The sequence below is a fragment of the Panthera uncia genome, chromosome B4 (genome assembly GCF_023721935.1).
Source record: "Panthera uncia isolate 11264 chromosome B4, Puncia_PCG_1.0, whole genome shotgun sequence".
Taxonomy (NCBI): Eukaryota; Metazoa; Chordata; class Mammalia; order Carnivora; family Felidae; genus Panthera; species Panthera uncia.
The window spans coordinates 65,164,653-65,192,270 of NC_064809.1; the positions used below are offsets into that span (position 1 = coordinate 65,164,653).

At 34.6% G+C, this 27,618-nt stretch overlaps 1 protein-coding gene across 5 annotated transcripts in view; it reads right to left on the reverse strand.

Annotated features, from left to right (window-relative positions):
* Positions 1–2,999: 2,999 nt before the first annotated feature.
* KIF21A (kinesin family member 21A) overlaps positions 3,000–27,618 on the reverse strand; it is a 150,978-nt gene continuing 126,359 nt past the window's right edge. For 4 of the 5 annotated variants that reach the window (XM_049625280.1, XM_049625279.1, XM_049625277.1 and 1 more), the window contains 8 exons: positions 26,939–27,043; positions 18,791–18,927; positions 16,668–16,848; positions 14,553–14,717; positions 12,390–12,507; positions 10,793–10,963; positions 9,297–9,496; positions 3,000–4,255 (listed from right to left, as the gene is read on the reverse strand). In XM_049625280.1, the coding sequence (XP_049481237.1) occupies positions 4,162–4,255; positions 9,297–9,496; positions 10,793–10,963; positions 12,390–12,507; positions 14,553–14,717; positions 16,668–16,848; positions 18,791–18,927; positions 26,939–27,043 (1,171 nt within the window). In that variant the 3' untranslated portion in view covers positions 3,000–4,161. Of the gene's footprint in view, positions 4,256–9,296; positions 9,497–10,792; positions 10,964–12,389; positions 12,508–14,552; positions 14,718–16,667; positions 16,849–18,790; positions 18,928–23,031; positions 23,071–25,398; positions 25,528–26,938; positions 27,044–27,618 lie in introns of all 5 variants that reach the window. The other variant, XM_049625281.1, reaches the window with a different exon arrangement.

Genomic DNA, 27,618 nt, shown 5'->3' on the forward strand with positions numbered 1-27,618 from the left:
CACCCACAGCTAGTGCCAGATGCTGGGGCCCTGTCACTGCTGCCACTGGGAAAACGCGGGTTTCTACGACTATACTGCAGAGGCCCTGATTCCTTCTTACTCCACCTTGGGTCTGGTTCATATGCTTGGTGGGAGAGCCACGTTAAATGTGCAACCCAAGCTGAAAGAAAGTCTGACAAATGTGTTCTTTGCTTTTCTCAGGTCCAACGTACACAAAAACATATAAAAAGGAGTCATATTATCTCCCATATATAATGTACTGTACATTTGTCACTATTTTTGTCTGTCTGGCAAATTCTCTCACAATACTGTCCTTCACAAATTCCAGGATGCACACTTTTTCACAATTAAATATCTCTGAAATCAGATGCTTCTGACTCTCACTGACATCTTAGATTACCCCCATTTCAGGGTCATCCAAAGGGGAAAGTAAATGTTCAATAAACGTTGGTTATTACAGTTATTAACCTCATTTAAAAAGAGGGAGATTAATGGCAGTTTGACATTTTAAAATTGGCTGAGCATCTCATTATGGTTATAAAATAGGATAGATAACTCTTATTTTGTACCATGATGCTCACACAGAGCAATCTGTACATTTTATATCCATGATTTGCAAATACAAATTCCCAACCATCAGTATCTGCACAGTAACTGGCAAATCAAATCCCCAACACAGCAATAACACAACCGATTCTGAGGTTAAAAAGAGAATGTGAACTGATTTTGAAGTAAGGCGCAGTCAATGCTTAGGTAAAATTACAAACGGCAGTACAGAAAAATTGTTACATGTTGATAATTTTAATTTAAATTTTTATAAAAGATTCCATATCAGCTGGGAAATAAATAAATGTGGAGATAAGTAATATGCAAAACAGTGTCATTATTCTTTAGCTAAAAAAGATTTGGATTTGAAAGAAGAAATGAACGTTAGCTTCTAAAAAAAGACACTATTCTTGAGGGACATGGCGTATATTTCATACATAAGAGTAATCCACTTTTAAATTTTAGAATTGCTATTTTAACTGTATTAAAAATTAGCGATAACGGGTGTCTGGGTGGCTCAGTCAGTTAAGCGGCAGACTTCCGCTCAGGTCAAGATCTCACAGTTCCTGGCTTCAAGCCCCACATCCAGCTCACGTCCTGGGGCCTGCTTTGGGTCGTATGTCTCCTCTCTCTCTGCCCCTTCCCCACTCGTGCTCTCTCTCTTTCAAAAATACATAAATATTTTAAAAAAGAGTTATTGCTAACCTTTCTGGATGAGATCTTTAGAGATTAACAGTATTTTTTTTTCCCAGTTGGGAAACTAGCCCCAGTACAAGGAGAGACCGAAGAACGCAGCGGCCCCTCCAAACTGGTAGGTAGCAGGTTTAACAAACAAGGGGATTTACTTACAAGGCTTGTCTCTGGCGGCCGCAAGACAGGTAGATCGCCACACCTGCCTGCCCGAATCTTAAGTTTACGTAGAAGCCTTACCTGGGTTCAGTCTCCAGTATCACGCAGAGAGTCTCAACAACACGTAACTCTCTCAAGGCTATGTCCTTGAAACACAGAAACAGCTCCGGCTGTGGTAACGTGGGCAAAACATAACAGTGCAAGGACTGGGGAGGCGGCTGGGGAGTCTCTGATTGCCCGGATCTAGCTCTTGGGTCAATCAGAGGTCATGTCCTCTAGATGACTTCCCCCAACATAATTTAAAATGAAAGTCTTTTAAGAGAACTGCCTCTTTTACATATTCATTTGAACTATTTAAATCAGATCAAATCTAGCTGAGCCTTCAGCGTTTTATTTATTTATTTTTTTATGTTTTACTTTTGAGCCTTAAGCATTTTAAAAGGTAAAACAGACACCGGACTTCGTGTTCCGCACAAACACACACGGTGCTCGGACCTTATGACAGACCTCTAATTGGCCTTGCAGTCAGGCCTCTAATAGGCGTGAAGACACCCAGATCTTTCCAGTCAGAGCACTTACCAAGCTGTTATGTAAGTGCTACATTTATTCTCTCTCTCCACTCAGAGGGCAAGCATCAACTCAGTCTTGCTATTTTTTTGTCCCTAGTACCTGGCCCAGGGCATTCTCAATAAACATTTATTGAATAAATTGTCAAATGAATGGTTGAGCAATAGTCCTATGGAAAAAAAAAAAAAAAAAAAACACTCTAAGGGTATTGAAATTCAAAATAGTCCTAAAAATGTCTCTCAGGTCTTATCATAGTATTTTCCTCCAGGAAAGGAGGCAAAATTACAAAGTAGCTGACTTCCTCTTTACAGGAAAATCCTTTCTTTAAAACAAAAGAAATATATACTTCATTGTGAAGTATAGCACACATACATAAAATAAGAGAAATACATGTACAGTTTAACTTAGGACCCAGATTGAGAAGTAGAACATTTCTAGGACCCCCAAAACACCTCCACACCCCCCTCTACATTCCCAACTCACCTCCTACAATACCTGCCAGTGACCACCCTATTTCTTCTCCAGATAACCAAAGTCACTATTGTCCTAATATTTGTGGGAATAATTTTTGTTTTACCATCTATGTTCACATGCCTAAATTACATAGTTTGATTCAACTATTTACTTTTTTTTTTTAAGTTTATTTGTTTTGAGAGAGAGAGAGTGGAGGAGGGACAGAGATACTGGGGAACAGAAGGTCTGAAGCAGGCTTTGTGCTGACAGCAGAGAGCGGAATGCTGGGCTTAAACCCATAAACGGTGAGATCATGACCTGAGCTGAAGTAGAACACTCAAGCCACTGAGCCACACAGGCATTCCTGATTTAATTCTTTCAATAGTGAGTTCCTTTGGTTCATCAAGAGTAGGTTATGATTCAAACTATTCAAGAATATATCATGTCTAATGAGCAAAAACTGGATTGCATATGAAGTGGATAACAAAAAAAATGCCTTTCCTTATATCACACACAGATAAAACAAAGTTTTACAAATACTAACAATTTTCATAATTAGAAAAAGGACAAGAGAATAAAAACAATTCAGAGCAACATGTTTATTGAAGCCGTAGCTAAGCTTTCATTTACAAGCAAATATACTCAAAGGGAAAAAAAAAATCACAAGACAATATTTTCAAATGTTATACCATCTACATAAAAATTAAACTTGCAGAATTTACAAATTAATATTCTGAGCAGACCGATAAATTATACATCCTTTTGCAAAATCCAATCTACAGCATTTAAAAATTCATACAGTTACAAGGTAAGACATTCTTTACAATCTACTTATTTACATACCTTTTCCCACCGCAAATGATAGAGCTCTCATAACTACCAAGGTTTGCAAACACAGTGTATTTAAAATATATTTAGCAGCATATAAAAAAATTAGATAAAAGGGGAAGGAAAGACTATTAAATAAAAATGAAATTAAAAGGTGATAATAGAAACAACTCCATAGGAAAATAGATCAAAATATATTTCTGTTAGGACATCAAAATTGTCTTCCATCGCAGAATGTATGCACAGCACTAATAAAACAATTTAACAGCATTTTAGTCCTGAGCACAGAATATAGCACAGCTGTAAAACTTTGGTCAATACAAGTAAACATCAACATTTAACACAAACTGTTTAACATTTTCTGTTAGTAGAGGACGGTCAATTCCACCTTATGCAAAATCATCAATCATATTCTCCTATCTTATTTTTTTCCATTATATTAAAAGAGCTTCGAAATTTGGGAACCCTCTATAGACTGATATAAATACCAGACAGACGGACCACAATTTGACTAACATTCCCAGTATGTTTAAATATGTAAATCATCTGAACAGACTATATGACGAATTACCAATGGGTTGCATTGTATTCTGGGGGTTTTCTGTCACAAAAGCAGTCATCTTACAATTCAAATAATTTTAAGGTGTTTTTTAATAGCTAGGCACAAAAATCCAGCCACAATAAAGTGTGAATCAAGCAGTATACCGATTATAGGATATATATGTTTGGGAGATATTAAAATTAAGCACACAGGCTAGTACACAATTTTATTAAAATACCATTTATATTCAGCAGTTGGATTCAGATATATTTTCCAGTTAATCCGATTCATAAATTTTCGCCTATTAGGCAACTTTTCCATAATGAACGTACAGAGTATTATCACAGTATTCAGTTTATGACTATCTTCACTCATGTTTAATTACTGGCAATATCTTCCCCCAGATCTCCTATGTCAGAGATCTGACCATCTTGCAAATTGCGAGCCTTCCAAATTCTCACAGTTCGATCACTATGGAACAAATTAAAAATGAACATGTGAAAAGAGGCAGGAAGATAAAGAAATAGCTTTTAGAATTACTGTGAAAACATTTTCTGAAGAGGACTTTAATATATGTAAGTAAAAATATACATAAGTATATCAAACAGATACACATAATAATATAAAAAATAATTCATATTATCAAGGGCTTACTATATGGCAGGCATTGTTAGTATGTGCCCTTTATATATAAATACATTCAATTCTCTTTAACTACCATAGAGATAGATAATGCTATTATCCCATTTATATTGATGAGCAAATTTAGGTCCAGAGAGGTTAAGTAATTGGCTCAAAATTACAAAGTACATGACAGAACCAAGATTTCGATCTAGGCAGTTTGGTTCCAGGGCCCCACCTCCTAATCACTACACTGGATCTGCACTCATTATTTCAAAAAACAATATGCGATACAACATTGGTCAGAGATCTTCAGGCACAACAGCCCAGAGTAAGGTTACAGTAAGGTTTCTGGGAAGGGAGGAGATTGGAGCAGGGATTCCAGGAATTGGTGAATCTGGCAAGAGTCAGAATTATGTTCACATGAAATCAGCGTAAGCCCATGGAAAAAACAAGAGGCTACTGAGAAGTGGACTAATACTCCACTATCATGGAACATGGAAGATTCAAAGTGTTTCTGAGAAAACTTGTTTTTGTTCACCCACCATGTGGGTACTGGGGAATAGTCATTAAACAATCATATTTCTTACTGTATTTCTCATAGCTTTAAGGGAGTGTTAGTTTTCTCCAATTATCTAATAAACTCAAAGCTAAAAGAAAGAGTTTCCATAGAATTTCATAGTTAAAAGGCATTTCAGAGATTATGCAGTCCATTTCAAGGATGAAGAGAGTTTAGTTACCTATCCAATGTAACATAGTAAAGGGCAGAGGTGAGCCTCGGATCCAGGCTTTCTAGTTTTTAATCAATAATCTCTGTTCTCCCTAAGAGTTCTTATTAACAAGCAAAAAAGAAACTTTCTTTTTCTTTTTTTGAATCTATATAAGATGATAGATGTTAACTAAATTTATTGTGATAATCATTTTACAATATATGTAAGTCAAATTACTATGCTATATACCTTAAACTTATACAATGCTGTATTTCAATTATATCTCAATAAAACTGGGGGAAAATAATAGTCTTCTCACCAACCCACACAGCATATGTATATTGGTAACAGCAAGGGGATATGTTCCTTCATCCACCTACTCATCTACCCATTCATTTATTCAGCCATCCACTCAACAAATACTTATTGAGAACTTGCTATGTTCCAGGCAATATTCTAGGTGCTTGGGACAATTCTTAAAAACAAACAAACAGATAAATAACAAAACCCTCTTCTGTTGTAGCTTACACATTCTAACAAGAGAAGACAGACAGTAAATCATAATAATTAAATTATGAAGTTTATTAGAAAGTAATCCATGTTATAAAAAAAGAAAAGACTGCATGGTAAAGGGAATTGGGTTCTAGGTGATAGAAGGGTTTCAATTTTAAATACAATGGCAAGGTTACTTTTAGTGAGAAAGAAGGACATTGGAAGAGAGTCAGGATCTCTGAAGGCAAAGCATTCTGGGCAAAGGGAGCATTCTGTACTATGGCTGAAATGAGGTGATGTGTTCAAGGACCAGTAAAGAGGTTACTGGGGACTACAAAACAAGGAGCAAGTCTAGAAAGAGCAAGTGCTAAAAGGAAAGGTGAGAGAAATAACAGATGCCCACAAGGTCACATCAAGTATGGCTTCTACTCTAGGTGAAATAGGGGACCAATGCAAGGTTTTGAACAGAGAAGGAATATGATCTAATCTGTGTTTTAAAAGGATTATTCTGGCTTCTGTGTTAAGAGTAGACTACATATGAACAAGGTACCTTGTTTAGGAGCTACTAGTAATAATCAGTTCTTGTAGTAATCCAAGAGCTGATGGCAATTAAAATCAGTGAGTTAGAAGATATGGTGAGAAGTGGTCAGATTCCAAATATAATTTAAAGGTAGAATACCAACAGGATTTGCTCAAGGACTGGCTATGGAGTATGAAAGGAAGGAATGAAAGTTTCTATCTAGCCTGATCAACAGAGAAGACAGAGATGCCAAAGGATGAGCAGGTTTCCTGGGAAGGTTGGGATTTCAGTTTAGGACATACTAAGTCTGAAATTATCAAATTTCCACTACTAGTCATAACCAAGTAATTTGAAGCAGGTTAGCTCTCCTGCTGCAAACAAAGTAAAAATCTGACAAAATATATGGAACAACTATTTTCAGATACTGGACCATGAGGGAGTACAGGGCTGTTGTCCCTGAGAAAAGGGAGAGGGGTGAGCTTCATGACAGCCCTGGCTGTTGCTTTGGAAACACTTCCCAGGGAGTAAGAACTCAAGCAGAAAACTACAGAAGCACTAAGTTGAAGAGATAGAAATAAAAACCTGGGGGATGTGGAGTAGTTGGAATTTTCAGGATCGAGGAGAGAAGAGGAGAGAGCTATGCAGAAAGAATTATGGAGCTGTGGGAAAAAAAACTCCATAAATCTATACAAGGGCCACTAATGTCTCTGAATACTAAGCTACACCATGAGTAGAGTAAGATTATAAGGCCAAGCAAAAACCCAAAAAACAAAAAGAAACAAACAAACAAAACAACAACAACAACAATAACAAACATCTACTAGTGAGCTATAAATTGAACAATTCCCAGAGCCCACAGAGGGCTATGAGCTGTTCACTTTCTGATCAGTAAGGAGATATCATCAAACACTTATGGTATTCAGTAGAAATCCAAGAATTAAAAATCGGTCTCAAAAAGATGAAGCTGAACCACAAGAAACTTAACTTCCTGACGAAGTCCAACGCTCTTTAGAAGAATACAACAAAATCCAGATCTTAAAACACAATATAATGTTCAACATCCAGTAAACTATTACTTGACAAAAAAGACACAGGTAAAATGAGCCCCATAATCATAAGAAAAATTAATCAATACTACAGATCCAGATTTACAAATAAATACATAAATAAATAAAAAGCAACAAATCTAGAAATATCAGATATGATGGAATTATTATATAAGGACTAAGTTATAAAATGCCTCAGTTTTCCCACCTGTAAAATCAAGATTATAATAATATTTACCTTCTAGAGTTCTTATGAAGATACATGAATTAATGCCTGGAAAGAACTTAGAACAATGCCTGGTAAATACTAAGCACTATACAAGTGTGTGCTAATTAACAAATAAGTGGAACTAATTTGAAAATAGCCTTTCTGACTTTATTGGCTATTTTCCTGATTTTTAAGTTACATAGTAAATACATTTGCATCTGGTGCACCATGGACATACTGAGAAAAAGTTCAGTTCTTCAAAAATAATACTATATTGTGAAAGAGAGGTGTTACAGTAACATCATACTTCACCCACCAGACCTCAGTGATATATAATACTTTTATAGTCTTGTATTATGTGTCCCACAACTTTGGGAAGTATTCAGTTATTTTCCATAAATTACCAAGGACACAGAAAGCTTCCAAGAGAATAAACAAAAGTGGTGAGTCTTGAGAAAGTAATATATCTTGGAAATAACATCAATGAAGCACCAAAGGTAAGCACCTTAGAAAAACACAAAATAAATGAACTTTGAAGTACTTTGGAGATATGAGAAAGTAAATCTAAATGAAAAGAGGGATTTGATGAAAATAGCACAAATAAGAAGAGATGCCATAGAAATAGAGCAGAGGTTTCAAAATAAAATCAAGGTAATCATACATTTAAGATAGATGAATCAAGGTGTTCTGATTAAATTAAAATGTGCAAAAATGACCAAAAGGAGATTTTCAAGATAGATATTCATGAGACATTATATTTTATTTGAATGAAACCAATGCCTCACGTTAGGGTATATATATTTTCCTTTCCAAATTACTTATATACATATTATGTCATTTTTATGGTCACAACAACTCTCCACTTCCTTCAAGCATCTTCTTAAATGTCACTTACTCAGTGAGGCCTTCACCCACCACCCTATTGTGTAACTCCCTCCCCACGATACTCTCTTCCCTGTACCCTGCTTTATTTTTCTTCCTAGGCACCTGTCACCATATAATATATTTTACTTATTTCTTGTCTTTTTTTCCCCTTAGAATGAAACTGGGGGTTTGGATCTGTTTTGTTCACAGGTCTTCCCAAGAGTCTGGAACAGTGCCCAACTTTGGAGATTCATCATGAATGAAAAAATAAGCAAATGAATCCAGCCTTCCTAAGAGGGAGGAACCAGATAGTATTACTATGTACTTATACAGCTGAGCCTTGAACAACACAGATTTGAACTATGAGGGTCCACTTACATGTGGATTTTTTAATAAACAGCACAGTACTATAAATGTATTTTCTCTTCCTTACGATTTTCTTAATAACATTTTCTTTTCTCTAGCTTCCTTTATTGTAAGAATACAGTATTTAATACATATAAAATATAAAATATGTGTTAACTGACTATATTATCGGTAAGGTTTCCAGTCAACAGTAAGCTATTCTTAATTTAATTTGGGGGAATTCACAGTTATACCTGGATTTTCAACTCTGCAGGGGTCAGGGTCCCTAAGCCCACATCGTTCAAGAGTCAACTGTACTATAAACAGAGGCAGAAGGGGAACAGAGATTTTTTAAATGATTTGTTCTAAATGAGAAGAATAGCAAATTTGTTGACTTTCTGGAATTAGTCACCTATGAATGATTTTTTTAATTAAAATCACCAGGGGAACATCTAGCATCAGACTTCCTAGTTAAGCTGAGTGCTAATACAGAAGTAACACTATTCTCATGTAATCTTGGGATTAAATGCAGTGACCAAGGTGCAAATCAGAAAATATGAATAAGAGATCTTAAATAGACATTACAATGACTGTAATAAAAGGGTTTCATGTGTTCTATGTTTCCAGTTATTTACAACTTAACAATATTTATTAAATCTGAACACAAACAGCCAATATAGAAAAAAATCACATAGGAAAAACTTACTCGGCTGCAGTAAAAATGTGGGTGGAATTAACACATATGGCATTGATAGGACTATCATGACCCTTCATTTCTCCGACTGGCACAAAAGTATCCATGTTCCAAAGCTTCAAAATGCCCCCTCTGCAGCCACTGAGCAAAACCGGGTGCCCTGGCACCACTCCTAGGGCACAGACCCAATCCTTATGTGCATTTGGAACTTGCTGGAGAAAGAAAGAGAAATAAGCCACTGAAGAGGAGCCTTCCAAAATGACAGTTTCACACCAAAGTAAGTTTCGAACATTTCTGTTGACAAAACAATATTTAGACCACTCAATGGCCTGGAAGCCATAAAGAAATTTTCTTTTTTTTTTTTTTTTAATTTTTATTTATTTTTGACAGAGAGAGAAAACACAAGTCGGGGAGGGGCAGAAAAAGAGGGAGACACAGAATCTGAAGCAGGCTCCAGGCTCTGAGCTGTCAGCACAGAGCCCGACGTGGGGCTTGAACCCACGAACCATGAGATCATGACCTGAGCCAGAGTCGGACGCTTAACTGACTGAGCCACCCAGGTGCCCCACAAATCATTTTCTATGCAATCATTCTTAATGATTTAAAGAAATAAATTTGCAATTTGCTTTCCAATTTGCCTCAATTATTATCAGTGTTATCAATATTAAAACTTACAATATTAAAAGTCTTGAAGAATCTCAAAGACCCAGAAAGTACACAGAATTTTTCGCATCACATTCTCTTCATGGGAGTTAAGTATCTCACCTTTCTCCAAAATGTATTTAATTCAACAAGTTTGAAAACTACCTGGTATGTAGATAATAAGGACTGCCTCATAAAATCACTGCCTTCAACCTTTAGTAGAGAACATGGAAGCCTAAGGCTTTTTGTAGAAAACTAAAGTAGAGCTCACATATATTTCATAATGAGTAAACAATATTTATATACTCAAATTATATGACTACATTTAGGTATAAATATATTTATATGAATAATATAAAAGTCACAACCATGAATGTATATCTATAAAAGCTTTTGAGGAGCTCCTGGGTGGCTCAGTAGTTTAAGCGTCCGACTTCGGCTCAAGTCATGATCTCACAGCCCATGAGTTCAAGCCCCATGTCGGTCTCTGTGCTGATAGCTTAGAGCCTGGAGCCTGCTTCAGATTGTGTGTCTCCCTCTCTCTCTGCCCTTCCCCAACTCACGCTCTGTCTGTGTCTCTCTCAAAAATAAATAAACATCAAAAAAAATTTTCTAAAGAAAGCTTTTGAAAGCAATATGTTCATCTGTTGTCAAGTTTGTTCTATTGACATTCATGCTACTTGTTCGTTTTGTTTTCAACTACTCTTATCTAGAAGGTATTATTCAATATTGAATGTTGCCCTTCTCATAATTTGTAACCCTGGTAGCTGAAGATGAAACACTCTTTGAGAGGCTCTTCAAGGTCTTATATAGACTACCGGTGGCTTTGAAGTACCCACTTCATCCCATGAAAGGTTTTACATTACCTGTAGAAGGTCTTTTTGAGCTAAGTCCCATTTCTTGATTCCATTATCTCTGGATCCACTAAATAGATTATCCCCTTGTATGGTTAGCGCTTCAATGCCATCATAATGAGGGGGCTCAAAATTGTGGGTGGGACTCACAGTTCCCAGAGCCCCTTCAGTTACGTCAAACATCTAAAAAAGGAGAGAAAAGGGGGGCATCCTATTTAACTTATAAATAAGCACCTATATGCGTTCATACATAGAAACACATACACATGTATATTAACCAGATATGACTTGTTTTGTTACAATATTTTACTAATCAACTAAATTAACCTTGTATAAATGATTCAGGAAGAACCCAGGCCCTATATTCACGCTACTTTTGCTTATATGTCACATGTTTATATGTCTATAGGCTTTTTAGAAAGGCAACCAATTTTTTCATGTATGGTGAACAAACTATATGTTCAATAACAAAAATACTACATATCAATCCAGTTGCAAGTCAGAAAAATGATATGACTGTTATTTAGGCACTATAATGTAGCTCTGCAATCCTGGTGGCCATCTCAAAATTCCCCTCAAAGTTGCTATTCTAAACCTTCTACTCCACGCAGTTGTCATCATCTCTCTTAGCTATTGACCTTATGATTTCCTGAAAAGGGTCGCATGATCAAAAATAAACTTTCTGGACTCTTCCCTCCATTTCAAAAGTTTCCTTTTATTTTCAAACATTCTCTTACCCTTCTCTTCTTTTTAGAAGAACGTGTGCTTCCTGCTTCCCAGGGTTCATATCTTTGATATGGTTCTAACTCCTACCACCTCCATCACTTACCACCACTTCCCCCATCACTTTCCCTCTCCAAAGGGCCTGCTTCCTAAACAGACAGAAATACTCAAGTCTACCAAATACACAATACTCTCATTTTAACCACTCTATTTTCGTGTCACTAACCCACTTCTCATCTCTTAATCTTAGGTTCCAAAAAGAGTAGTTATGCTTTTCCTATCTCCTTTGTTACTGCATTCTCTTTTTATTCCTATTGGTTCCTAAAGGAATTCACAAGGCTGAGTCCTGTCAACCTCTGTCTCTTTGGTCACATCAACTACTCTAACTCCTGAACATCTGCTTCTTTCAAATGGTTCCCAAACCTGCATGTCTAGTCATAACTTATCTGGAGTTCTAGAATTGCCTTTCAAATGGCCTACTTGCCTATAGGAGGATGACTTCTCTTACTTAGTATCTCAAATTTAACATTTCCAGAATCAAATTGTGCATCTTCCCTCATCTGCTAATTTCATAAAATCTGAAGACCATACTAAACTCAGTGTAAAAGATGGTGACAATGAGACTTAAGCATTAGCTGGATGACTGAGCCAAACATCATTAAAATCCCTCCAAAACAATCTTCTATGAAAAATGAGAATATGGGATTGAATTATAAGACAATAAAATCAGGAACTATTGAATGAGGAAAAAGATCAAGAAGAAAAAGCAAAGGATAGGATTGTTAAAAAAGAAAACTGATTAAGAGCAAAGGGTCTTAGGTGCATCTGATACTTCATATCTATCATTTAATAGGAGAATATAATTCAACAACTCTATCATACACACTTTGATGTAATGATCCTTGGAGCCAGTGACGATTAGATCTTGTCCATTAGAAATCTGATCTACTGTAAGGCACATAACAGGGCCTAGGTGTCCTGTTAACTTTCCTGTAGACTGAAACCTTTAAAAAGAAAGAAAAATAATTTTGTTTGAAAATATTTCTTAATGGGTTGAGGTTAAGCCCCAACGTAAATAATCTACATTCTTTGATGAAACTGTTCACTAATGCTTTTTTTTTTTAAACTTAGCTCCACCTCCATGCAACTCTTTTCAAATTAAGGGTCAAAATATGGCCAACCTAACCTATTCTACGACTGAAGTGTGAGGAATCCTAAATAAGTTTTTCCAAAGTTACTGATGTCATTCAGACAGTAAACAAAATGGCAGCAAAACTTGCCAAAGACTAATTTTAAATGCAACCTAAGTCCAGATAAACCTTAATCTGTTAAATATCCGAACATGTTAAAATATATGACCAATGTTATTAGGTTCAATTTGGAATTTGATTAAAACAACTATATCACTTACATGACTACACAATCAATAAAAATATGGAAAAAGATTACTTTATATAAAACACAAATATTCTTGCATATACACATACACAAATATGTACAACAATCATATATACATGTATGCACACACACATATATATATTTATGCACACATATGTATATATGCACGTCAGAAAGTAAGTGGTCCATTTCATCAGTTATTATAAGGACTGAAAATGACCAGGACATATAGGTGACTGTAGAAAAATGTGTGATGTTAATTGTCAGGGGGTGACAATGAACCTTTGTTTCATAGTCCTACCTCAATCAAGCTGCTGGACTACAAAGACATATTTAACTTGTAGAGTTTCGTTTCTAGAAAATTATTTTCTTACTTTTTTATGATAAATCTACATTTAATCACATTGCTGAAATCAGCAGCTTTCAAAGGACCTAACTTTTCAGCAAAAACAGAAAGTGTAAAGATTTTTAAAAGCTGTTACCTTTTCTGCCTCATGTCATGACTTTGGGTATCTTCCTCCATGGTGTTTTGACTATGAGTCAAGTTTTAACATCTTCAAGAATAAACCAAGTACTCACCTCTTTTCTCATTTTCTCAAACAAGCACTGTGTTCAATTTTCTACATTTTGTTTCTAAAGCAGACTCATGACTGTATTTCTTCTTTCTCTCTCATCTATTTATCTATAAATTATGTTTATTATTCTTTCTCAGTCATATGTTAACATATTACAAGTTATAACTAGTTATTTTCAGTTTCTAAAATATCCTTTTTATTTATCATTGACAAATCCCTCTAGATGGGAGGCACTCTGTATTACCTGAATTACAAACTTCACTCAGTATCCTATAATTGCCTGTTTAATGGCCATTATCCTCCGTTACAAAATGAGCTCTAAGAAGGCAGACACCACATTTGTCTTGCTCAGTCTTTATTCCCAGCACCCACCATAGTCTTGGTGCAGTGCCTGACAGAATTGAAGTTGAAAAAATACTTAACTAATAAATGAATATTCCCTTGCTGCCAAAATTTTAAGAACTAGAAAAGAAGCTAAAATAAACACTCAACTGAGGGATAAAAGCTCACATTTCATGGCAAATAAAAATCAAATCAGAGATATAACACCTTACATTTCAATTTATCATTTTTTACCCATTTTATATCAATATTTAATCTCTTATATACATTTTATATTCATAAAACCCCTATAAAGATTTATGCCCCCAGTAATTAACTTAAGCTTATAAACTAAAAATTTTGAGATATAAAATGTTTAAGTGATGCTGCCCCTCCCCCCAAAACAACAACCACAACAACAACAACAAAAAACTCTTCCAAACGTCCTGGTGAAACAGAATGAGAATCTTCATCTCTTCCCAGTAAACAACACAAATTGTAGACAAATATTAAGAGAGGCTATTTTCCTTCGTATACTTTCTTTCTATTGATGGAGAATAAAAGAAAGGAAATTTTTGGATTTGCTAATGAGAAGAGAAGAGCCATTTAGGGGTGTTGGGCCAAACAGAAAAGCCTATTATTTTACATTAACTTCTGGGGTTATAAAAGTTAGATTTTACATGCACTAATATGTTATTAATGCCTGAAAATTGTACTTGCCGTATATAAGAAATACATTCTCTTAAAAATTCTACCTTTTAAGATCCCACATTCTGACAGCATTTCCAGAAGCTGCATAGAGGAAAGTGCCAGTTGGGTTTAGAGCAATTTGATTTATCTGGTTTTCTCCAGAAGGAATAGCTACTGTCCGGCTGGTACTTGCACAACAGGCATCTCCAAGAGTAACTTGACCTGAAGACCTTAACAGGGACAAAACAAAGGGAAAAGTCACAATCCTGGATAAGAGTTCAGCTTACAGTTCCTTGAGTTCCTAGGAAACTGGCTGTGGGCAAAAACAAGCTCTGTGCCCTTTGGTCACCGTGTGAACAGTACCTGGCATGCAACCTCATGCACACATAGCTGGTACTTATAAACACATTTGATGAATAAGTGAATAAATGAATAACTAAAACAAGATAAAATGGCTTAAAATTCTTTTTTTTTTTAATGTTTATTTTTGAGAGAGAGAGAGAGAGAGAAGCAGAGCATGAGCAGGGGAAGGGCAAAGACAGAGGGAGACACAGAATCTGAAGCAGGCTCCAGGCTCCCTCTGAGCTGTCAGCACAGAGACTGACATGGGGCTGGAACTCACAAACCATGAAATCATGACCTGAGTGGAGTCAGACGCTTAACCGACTCTGCCACCGAGGAGCCCCAATGGCTTAAAATTCTTAATCCGTAAACCTATTATAAACCTAAGAATTCCAGAATTCTTAGGGATTCCTGAGTTAGGGATGACTAGAATATCATTCAAAAAATATTAGATGTTGGGGTGCCTAGCTAGCTCAATCGGCTAAGTGTCGGACACTTGATTGGGCTCAGGTCATGATCTCATAATGCATGAGATCAAGCCCCACTTCAGGCTCTGCTTGGGTTCTCCCTCTTCCTCTCTCTCTCTGCCCCTCCCCTGCTGGTACATATTCTCTCTCTCTCTCTCTCTCTCTCTCTCTCTCTCTCTCTCAACATAAATAAATAAACTTAAAAAAAAAAAAGATTAGATGTCAAAGATAAAGAACAAAAAACTCAACAAATGATACAGTGCCACAAAGGTAATTCATTTTCCTATAGCTTCCAGAACGCCCCGAGGGCCAGGCCTACCAATATTCTTCTTATTTATTAAGTGTGCCTTTTGAATTAAAGACAATGAGGATTTTTCAAACCATTTTCAGTTTTTGCTTACTCTAACCCAATCATATATGGAGTATTTCCAAGTGCTAAAGACTTAAACATAACTTATTTCTATTTCCTCAGATAAATTCTAAATAATAGATGTATTCTTAAATTTTGAAACATTTTCTCAGCTAACTTCTAAAATATCAAGTTATAATCAATCTTTTTAAATTTGCCTTTAGTGAGTCAACTGGATTGGCAGATTTCTAAGATACAGTGCTCCTTTTTCTATGAAATTTCCCTTAAGAAACTTGTGTTTAGTAGAATAAATTAAATAGTAGCTCTCAAAATACAAATTAGGACTTGAGTTAACATTTCCTCTACAAATTATAAAAATTACCCTTTCCTGTGCTCCCTTTGTTTATTTAAAGAGTTCACCCCAATTTTAATTATGTAAAACTGTTTATCGATCTTATAGCAAAAAAGAATCATTATTTGCTCTTTATTTTAAAGACACATATAATGACACAGAAAACAAACTCATCCTCCAATTATCCAACCTAACCTACAGTTATGGAATTTGTGCTCACACAAAAGCAGTATAGGTTCTAACATGAACAAACAAAAAACTCTCAATATTTAATACCTGTTAAGTAAAGGTTACAAGTACTTCTTAACTATCTATAATGGTGATTTTAGCCATTTTCCACAGAGTGGTATTCATTTGAAGCAAGTAATGTAAATCAATATTACATCAAGTAATAAATACTATGAAAATGCAATACCTTAGTATTTGGGAGGGAGGAATATGAAATACATACTTAGTCACACATCAAATGCAATTTATTCCTTCCTGTTTAATACCAGGTTCCTATATTTCATTTTCTCAATAGTTTTTCCCTGTTATATTATCTATGTCCTAATTTTAACATCCTTTTGGAACTGGACAGTTATAAATAAATAAAAATGTATTCATAGTCCTATCCTTTCATATATGTTACACTATTTGCCCTTATGCTATTTGTCTTTAAATTACTTACGTCAGCGTTCGAATGCACTTTGCTGAATCTCTGATGTCCCACACCTTAATATAAGATGTGGACACAGTGAAGACCAAGCTTGTATAATTACAATATTTTACAGATACAACATTGTTGGGATGACCCCCCAATGACATTATCTCCTGCCCAGTCACCAGATTCCATACTTTACAAGTACGATCTAAAACAAACAAGAAAAGGAAAATACTGTCAATATGAACTAAATTAGGTTCTCTTAACAATAAAAATTACTTTAACAATCTTTCCCCTAGAAGAATGAAATAAAATAAGAAAAAAGTAATTATTCCACTAGCTGCAACAGACATCAACCCTCTGCATCAAGTTCAATGGCCAAGTACATATAAAGGATTGGATGAAAGCAAGGGATAGCTGGTGTATGTATTATGTGGTATTAAAAAAAATAATTATATAAAACTTTGAAATAGTCATATCACAAGAGTCTTGCTTCAAATTTCCCCTGAATTTAAAATGGCATTCCCAAATCAGCCTCTTCACTCTCACCGCCTCACAGCACTCTACACTCATAAACACATATACCTTTCTTTTCCAGGGGTCACTGATAGATGGTTTTATTTTTGACCCCAAAACATAATTATAAACTAATTATTTTGTTTTTCTGACATGTTAAATATATAATTATTCTGGACATAAATTTACTTTAAATTATAAAAGTACATTTTTCACAGTGCAGATTATTTTTTAATTGGAGAATGACTTGCCGTTATTCACAATTCCTAAGTTCTAGCTAGATATGTTACACTTCCTTATATGCAATGAGCAATAAATGCTTGCTGATTAAACTGAGTCTTGTAACATCCCTAAGTGCTAAAAATCGTTTATTAGCTTCCCCAAATCTGTACTTGCTTCCTTCCTACCTTTTTAGCTTTACTGCCCATCACTTCTCTTATGATTACAGTTGACCCTTGAACAACATGGGTTTGAAGGGTCAACTTATATGCAAAATTTTTGAAAAATATAGTACAATACTATGAATGTGTTTTCTCTTCCTTATGATTTTCTTTGTAAGATTTTCTTTTTTCTTACTTTATTGTAAGAATATAGTATATAATACAAATAACATGCAAAATATTTATTAATCAACTGTTTATATTATTGGTGAGGCTTTGGTTCACAGAAGGCTATTAGTAGTTCGGGTTTGGGGAAGTCAAAAGTTATACGCAGATTTTCGACTATGCAGGGGGTTGGCACCCCTAACCCCCATGTTGTTCAAGGGTCAGCTGTATTCTACTTCTCAACCAATTGGATTTAGTTTCCAAACATACCCCACTTTCCCCTCCATGTCTCTGCTTATGTTGTTCTACAATCTTGGCTGTCAATCATTACCTGTCAATATCCAAACCATCCTGTAAGGTTCCTCCTAAATGCCTCTGTCAAAGCCTTGTTATGTCTCACAGGTTGGCATAACCTCCCTTTTCAGAAACCTCAAAAAGATTAGTATTTAACTCTTCAGAGCATTTGTAGTTCATTTCCAGTTCCCTACACTTGTACCAAAGGGGGTTAAGAATACAGGTTTGGAGATGAGTAGACCTGGGTTTCCAATCCTGATTCTTCCACTTACTACTAAGTTTATCTGGTGAAGTTATTTCATTTCTTGAATCCTCAGTTGCTTCATCTGTAAAATGAGGATGCAACATGTATCTCACTGGGGTTACCACGAGAATTAAATGAGATATAATTTGTATAGTGTCTAGCATAGTCTCTGACATACGCTTAAGTGCTCAAGAAATGATGGTTTCCTACCCATCTTATTCTCTTTACCACAGTGTATGTACATTGTAATGATGTACATTTTTGTCAATTTTTATATAACTTGTATTACTAAGCTCAGGACCTTGCATACATTAAGTGCTCAGTTACTGAAGGGAGATGTATTTTCTCAACATTCTATTCATATAACATCAACAGAGGTTTTACTTTCTTCCCAACTATGCAATGATTTTCTATAATTCAGGAGTTGAACCAAATTATTTCTCAGGTTTTTATGGGTATTAAGCAGTTTGACTCTTCTTTTAAGCCTGTTAAAATGTAATCATTTCTTTTCATCTGTTAAATATCCATCTGAAACAACCACTAGTAAGTACCTTTTGATCCAGTGAAGAGGAGATCATCAGTAGAATCCACACAGAGCACAGCTTTTGTGTGCCCTTCAGCTATGTGAATACACTGCAGTGGAGAAGCTCTGATTCCTTTTGAAGCAGGAAATGGGTTGATTATGCCCCTGAGGTGGGGAAAAACAAGATTTACTTAAGTAGCTATATCATGAGATTAATTTTATTTTTCTCCTGACTTTAAGAAGCCTTTCTAACTAATTAATAGGAAAACTCAGACTGCTCCTTTGTCTCTTTTTAAAGCAAAAGGACAGAGACAAAATGTGAAATAATAACAGTAGTGATGGAGTGCATCAACTAATGAGGCATCAGCCAGCAGCTGCCCTCTGCAAAGAGCAAAGCCTATGGCACACAGATCATCTTATCAACAAATTCTCTTCAAAGTTGAATGCAGTAATATTGGGAGCTGTTTGAGTAGAGTGAATTCTGACAAATAAGAAAGTATAAATGATGGATAACTGGAAGTGTGACTCTGCTATGCTGAAATATGACTCTATGTCAAAAAGAACATTCTGGAGAAAGTATAACACATATCACCTAAAATACTGAAAAAAATTTTTCAAGTGAATTTGAAAAAAGATAGGAACGATCACATACACAGAAATTCTAAAGGGAGATGGCTCAAAAATATCAAAAAAAAAAAAAAGAAAGAAAGAAAAAACTCTAATAGTCTCCAAGAAGATTAAAAAAAGAAAAAAGAATGGGACTTTAAAAGAACAGTGAGGCTATTTAGGGAACTTTCTCATAAGTTTCATATTTCTGGAGTTTTTGCTTTGTGCTATGCACTATGAAATGCAAAGTTTATCAAAACATTGTCCCTATCCTAAAGGAGTTTAAGACAGGATCTGAATTGAAATAGTTGTATTGAGAAGACTAAAGATGAGAGTGAATTATAACATAATAAATATATAAATTGGATATATCTTTGCTCAGAGCAGGAAGAAAAATTATTATGTAGAAATGTGTCCATTATATAAAATAGATGGCATAATATCAGAACAAATAACAGGAATAAAATAAAACTGTTTCTTTCCACCTTCTCAATGAAAGAGAACAATCTTCAAGATGCAATGGGCAGAAATGATTAAGAAGAAATGTAAGCCCAAGATAAGTTAGAACTGACAATAGAGACTTATTCATTGAATTCAAGTATTTCTGTGTTTAAATCATTATATCACAGGGTTTTGGAAGGATACAACATTGTTCACACAAAAATCATTGCTGGTACACTAAGATCAATAAGGGGCACAAAACATGTAGGCCCCTTTTTCCAAAAAGCAGGGGAAAAAGTAGACTTCAGGAATTACAGATGGGTAAGACTTCTTGTTGAGTCTCACAAAGGGAAATACTGAACAAATCATTATAAACACTTAAAAATAAATGCTCATCAATAAGAGGTAACACTAATCTCATGGGGGAAGTTCTTTGTAGGGTTAATAGCAAATTAGAGAAATATCACATTCATAACACATGTTGACTCCAAAAAGGTCCATTACATTAAGCCTTTCAAGTGATATCCTTGTGGACATGGTAGGTAAGAACAGAACAGTTGGAGTAAGGTAGTTCCATTGGTGGAGAGGCACACTTAAGGAGTCAATGTTCCTGTCAATTTCAAAGAAGACTTCAATATCTAGTCAATATTTCTATAGCACAGAAAACAGAGCTGGCATATATATTAAACTGATATATTAAAGAACTGGACACTGGTATGTATTGCCTAGGAAAATGACAAACACAATTTATTTGCTTTAAGTACCCACTTAACACTAAAATAATCATTGGATACAATTTAAAGATAAAATTTAAGTAGAAGATAGAACAAAATGCTTCAAGTAGTAAAAGCCTTAATAGTAGCCTAGATCTAAAAAGCTAAAGAGGGCATTATGCTAAGTGAAATAAGACAAAGATACATGCCATATTATCTCTCTTATACACACAATCTTAAAAATATACATTAAAAAACCCAATCTCATAGATACAAAGAATAGATTGGTAATTGTAAGGGTGGAAAGTGGGAGGTAGGAGAAATGGCTGAATTGCTTTCTGGGTTTATTTCAGTTTAAATAAATTGAAATACACACACACACACACACACACACACACACTAATAGCCAAAGAGATTTTTTTAATAGAATATAAGATCAATGAATCAACAATTTATGGTTCTTCTACAAGCACTTTCAATAACGTGTTCAATAGAAGTAAATATTTCAGGAGAAAGAACATAATAGAGTTACTATATTTTGCTGAGGGATCTGGAAGGAGGTTGAGTTCTAGATGCTAGATTTTAAACACTGAAAAATTGGGACATTTTCAAAAATAGTAGAAGCAAAATGATCTGTAGACTACATCATATAAGGAGCAGATAATGAAACTAAACCTACTGAACTGATAGGAAAACATTCATTGGAGAGGATTTAATAGTAGGTTAAGGCACTGAATATTTAAAGAGCTGTTCAATACACACAAAAAGAGATGTGCATGGATTAATTCAATTAATTAATTCCAGAAGATTAATTCTGGCAGAGCTCAAGAGGGCTGATGAATAGAAACATTAGGAGATAAATATAAGCTCAGGGCTAAAAGAAACAAACAAACTTTATTTTTAGAGTAGTTATTAATGATTTTGAAAAGTAGAAGTTGTTCATCGTCACTAGAAATGACACCAGGAATTGTTGCCACTGGATATGTAATTACAAAGTTCAATGTATTATTTGCATACATGTGTCAATTCTTGAAATTAATGCTCGGAAACTTGTTTGTAATCTAAGAAGTTAACCAAATTAAAACTGAAACAGAAGCAAAACTTCCCCCAAAAGTCTGAATCTCCGTTTTGAAAAATCCTACTGATATGAGTTCATATCTATGAACTGAAGCCATCGAATTAGAATTATAGCTTCAAATATTCAAAAGGTTTGATCTAATGCACAGTCAGATGCTACTCTTACTTCTAAAACAAAATATGTATGTATGTATATTCCAATAAGCTGATTATAAAGAAAAAATCCATGTGACCAGCCTAAGGTATAAGAGTCTGTCATGTCAAAGTTTGTAATATTACAAAAGTAAATATTTGCCTCCAGTGACTTATGTATGACACAATTTTGGAGGGTAAGATGCCTTTTTTCATTTTTATATGTTTTAATATCATTGATTTTTCAGACTTCTGAAGAAAAATAATCTCATAATTAAATACAGCATTTTACTAGATACTGAAAAATGCTCTCCAGTATTCACAATATTAGTACTAATATTTTGTAGAGATTACCTCATACCAAAGATAATAGAAAAATACAGAAATTGGAAACATACATCCATAGTATTTCTTTTAATATTAAAATTAATCTATTCACATTCTGAAATATAGAAATCAACTTTAGAATAGTTTAAGTTAAGGTTATATATTGCAAAGTTGTAAAACAACCTGAGTTGAAGGGGGAAAAAAGCTTATTCTTGTTCCATGCAAATCAGTAAAGTCTTGTAATAAATGAGATCAATTTCCTCTGCCTACCTTCTGGAGGATCTACTGATGATCAGCAAAATGGCCATAAACAGGAGAAACAAGTGCAAAAAGAGAGGAGACAAAATGATAAGTGGAAAGAGGAAATGATAGAAAGAGAGAAATTAAGGATCCAAAAAGAAAAAAAAACCCACAACATGAAAAATTCAACATTGTTATCTTTAAAACAGCATCTATCAGTAAAAATATATTTGTTATTTTAGAAAAGCTCCTTTAGTTTCTATTTCTTTTTATATTTTATGTATCATAGTATCTTTTGTGCCCCCCCTTGCATATATTTTTTCTTCATCACAAAGCTTTCCATAAACTTTTTACTTATAATCATTAAGCCAATAACAACAACAAAAATACCTTATTTACCTCCCACACTTTGAAAGACCGAAACATTTAATCACTGAGGAGCAATGATATCAATATTCATAGAACTTAAATTATTTCAAATAAAAGATTTAGATTATAGACAGAGAACAAGCATCATAACTTTCTGTGCTATTATACAAAAAAGGTTTGCCAGTTCTTGGTCTAAAAGGGATGACAAAAATATATTAAAATTAATATGTTTAAAAATATTAGTATGTTTATACGGTTTACAACTGGTTATGCATACAAAAGTGAGATATGCTTATAGTTTCTCAGAAGGCATTTTAGAACATCAATGAAATGCCAGAATGTAGGAAAGATAGAAAGAAAGTACCTGTGTACCTCCGACAGAGAGGAGTCACTTTCATCAGACCTACAGTGAAAGAGTTAGAATTATGAGGAAAAAGAACACAGATGCCAACAGGTAAAGACACTGGGACTGAACTGAAAACTGACAGTATGAATAATAGGAATATAGCAAACATTTCCTTTATTGTGAATGCCCCACTTTTCTATTTGCACTGGATATCTGCAAATATACAGCTGTATCTGGCAATATATTTGATTCTTATGTTTTCTACTAAGACTTTGGGTGGGATAAAAACTTTCTATTACTAATCCACAGAAAACATAATATTCCTCACTTCTAAAATTAATGCCCCGAAGAGGAACAATATCAAGTAAGTAAAATACATCACTTTAAGATTCTTTCTATTTAATTTGATTAGTACTAGAACATTTTTCCCATTTAAACAGCTATTAATGAATTTTTATCCATCTTGATAATTACTTTGGATTTAGATTCTAATGTGGAAACTGCACAAATGCATTTTATGTTTACATGGAAAGCAAACTACCCAGAATTCAATAACCTTTGATTTTGACTTATCTCAAAAACAGTTTCCTAATGAGGGAGTCCCTTAGTAATATGAGACTTTAGTGAGATTTTAAAAATAGGTGAGCCACTACTGTCAGTCATACCCTGAAACCTCCACGACTGACAATAAGTTGGGTTCTTATAAAAACCTATTGAAGAGTGCCTGGGTGGCTCAGTCAGTTGAGTGCCCAACTCTCGATTTTAGCTTAGGTAATTATCTTATGGTTCATGGAAATAAGCCACACATTGGGCTCCACACTGACAGCATGGAGCCTGCTTGGGATTCTCTCTTTCCCTCTCTCCCTCTGTCCCTCCCCTGTCCGTTCTCTCTCTCTCTCTCTCTCTCTCTCTCTCTCTCTCTCTCTCAAAATAAATAAATTTTTAAAAAAAGAAAAAGAAAATCTACTCAGTTTGTTTATTAGGCTTGGGGAAAAGAACAGAGTGAATACTGACATGGAACATAACCAAAAACTATCTATGGGATCTACTTCCAGCTGGTGAAATATGCTAGCCTCAAAAAGAAAGTGATTCAAAGGTAGGTGAGTCTTTGAAAGTGTAGTCACTTATTCTGAGTTTTAGCTTATAGAGATGACAACAGCGTCAAATTACTGGTAGCTTATAAAATATTTCAGTAGAAAATATAAAAGTATGACTAGATTGTCAAAATTATCAAAATACTGACAAAATTCTATGACTGTGAATGTACAGACAAAATTTAGTAAACCTTCATATCACTAGTGAAAACGTACTTCCCGAAGGCATTCTTAACGTTCTTCTATTCTTTTCTCAATTAAATGGAAGGTATGACTTAACAATGTTAGAGAATTTTTTCAATAACATGAAGTATTTATCTATCTAGATCACTTTAAAGGGTAGATCATCTACTGATTAAACTATATTAAAATCTAACTTTAAAAACTTTGTCCATACATTAAGCAGATTAAAAATTCTTTCAAAATGTGTGCTTCTCTAAGTCTACAGAGACATCTGGCATGTTCTGAACATGCCAGACAGATCTTAAATAGCATCCTACAAATCTCAGAAATTGTTGATCTACACAGGGAGATTACAGCATTGAAAACAACAGGGGTGGGAGACTGGATATGAAGTACATACATACACTATGCTACCATTCAAAATCAAAGCAGATAAGTCAGAGTTAATAAATATTTTATGGCAGGACTGTTAGTATGAATTCTTGCAAGAGAGATTCTGGCTCGATGTGGGAATACTTTCTCACTTCAAATTTAATGCAAATTATAATTTTCACAGGCTTCCAACTTCTCTTCCTCCACAATCCACCTCAGTCCTAACCCCCTCCACCCAAATACGAGCTGTCTTTATTTTATTTTATTACTGACTTTTTGTGGTGGATTTGTGTCAAACCACCAAATGCTAACAACATTTTACACATATAACAATGGACTTTGTAAGCTGTTATATGCACTGAAGGTAAAATAAGTTGCCTCTTTTCAACTCAGGCTCTCTGGACTAGAGGCTTTTAGTATCCCAACAAATTTAAACTTAGAGTGGTCTCAAAGATATTTGAATTCTAATTTACATAGAAATGAAAAGGCAAGACAAGTGCTGAAAGTTTAGCAGTGCAAATCTACAACAGGGAAAAATGTTCAGCAGGAAAATAATTTTCTCTAATCTTTTCTATATTGTTCATTTCCTGTTGGAAAAACACATCAAATATGGCCAGAGTTCACAAGTCAGACTTCATCTCCCACACAAAGAGATGGCTAAATGTGTTCTGCAGACTCTATTGAAAGGTTCAGACTACGGTAATAAATAGAGGGGCTCTTTTCCATAAAGACTTACTTATCCTGCTGAACTGATGTGTTTCCCTGAGAAACAGTAAGACGGTTAAAAACATTCAGTTCATTACGGGGCCGGCTTGGTGGGGAAGAAGGAGGTGAAAGACTAGCCTCTGAGGTTCCAGAATCTGAGCTACAAGAAAAAAGAACATTAAATAGGTGGTTTTAATCAGTTATGATTTGTTAGGAATGTTATAAGAAACATGCTTTTTTAAAAAAGCTTTTCATTAGAGAATTTCTTCTTCCTCTCTTCCTTTTTTGTAAGATAAAATACACTCTGAACAATTTAATTTAAAAAAAAAAAACAAAAAAAACTTTTCCACTGGATTTTGTTACATTGCCCACAAGATGGCACTAAGGAAAAACTTGTCTGCTGAAATCTACAGTCAATACAAATAAAGCAAGCCAAATTTAAAATTACAGTTTTAGAGTTAAAACCAAGTTACTCACTTTACAGATGAGTACAGGGGAAAGAGAGCCAGAGTGTTTAAAACTGATTTGCCTTTTCCAAGATTTACTCACTTTTATTTTTACATTACTTATCTGCTCCATCCCCCATCTCCCAAATATCCCTGAGACATTCAATCCAGTAGAAATAGGAAAATTATATCTTTAAGTACAGGAAGCAAGGATGATTAGAAGGAGAACGTCCACGACATTCAAGTCAGCTAATCCAGTGGTCAAAGTAGAGTGTGCATGTCGGCACAGGAGAGAGGATGGTATAAGATTGTCCACTTGGGTACAGAAAATATATGAAAACTACTTTTTATGTTTACTTACATGTTAAAGAAATTAGCTTTACTAATATTTAAATGGAGACTGGCACCAAAACTCTCCCTCCCTCAAGGCCATGTCAGAGATCTACCTGTCCATGTAGCACCTTAGGTGACCTGAGGGAGGAGTAGGTGTGCCACAGGGGAGAGAGGTTTCAGTGGCTCTCATCCATTCACTCAGCTTCATGTTGTGACATTGCAATTTATAAATGCCCATTTAAGTGGATCATCAGATTATACTATGCACTGTTAACCCTCACAAAACACACAATGTTAAATCAACCCTCACAAAACACACAAACAGCTTTTAAGAGATTTCAGAAAAAAAAAATTAACTGTAAAAGAACAGCAAGAAAATGGTACAACTAACACACCCTATGATGAACACTAGTTTCCCGTCAGCTATTTTACAGAGGTAAAGTCAATGTCAGTTTTATCAGTTAAAATCAGTTTCAAATCTTTCTAGAAGACTATCTGAAATATAGATTCACTAAACTTCATCTCAAGTGTACATGAACTTTTTACAATGATATGCTCAAATAAGTGGAAAATAAATAAGAGTACATGATTAGGGACAAGTGTTCAAATATGTTTACAGGTATGTGTGTGACCAAGAAACACTGAGCCAAACCAACAGCTGACTTGATCGTCTTGATTAGTCAAATCAGTCACAACCACAGATCTAGCCTGCATGTGGAAAATAATTTCACTACTGTCCTTTAGCATCTAAGTGCACCAGAGATTTTATGTAATCTAGTATAAGTAACTTACTGTTTTTGTTCCTTGGCCTTTGATTTTTCTTTTTCGTATGCTTTTCTCCTGGTTATAGGGGAAGGCTCTGGTAATTTTTTTTCTGATAGAGATGACTGTTTGGAACTAAAATAGAAAAAGCCTCTTTTAATCATCAAACTTTATTAAATATATACATACAAGTTTGTTTGGCAGATTTTCAACCTAAAATTTTTAATATATCAATAACTGCAACTTGAGAAAGCGTATTACCCAGGAACAAAAAAATAAAACTATGATAGGAATACATTACATGGGTAATTTTAGTTGATGGAAGCTTGACACCTGTATATTTAACTTTTAAATTGGCAATCTTATTAAATATATGCAAACCTATTATCTTTGAATGTAAATATCAATGCTATACTGCCAAATGGCCAAAATCAATAACTGATTTTAAACATAAATGATTAGGTTGATTATAATTGTTACAGTTGGGAAAAAATTGTCTTTATAATCTTATAAGAACACAAAATATCAGAATATCAAAATATGAGAAACAGTGAGATTTAATGAAATAATACTTAGACACAGTCAAAAACAGTACTACCAGTAATCATACACACACACAAATGACACACAATAATTTTACCTAATATTTAGGTACTAGTAGCTATATAAATTTTAGTAATAAAAACATTCTTATTATAAATTTTAAATGT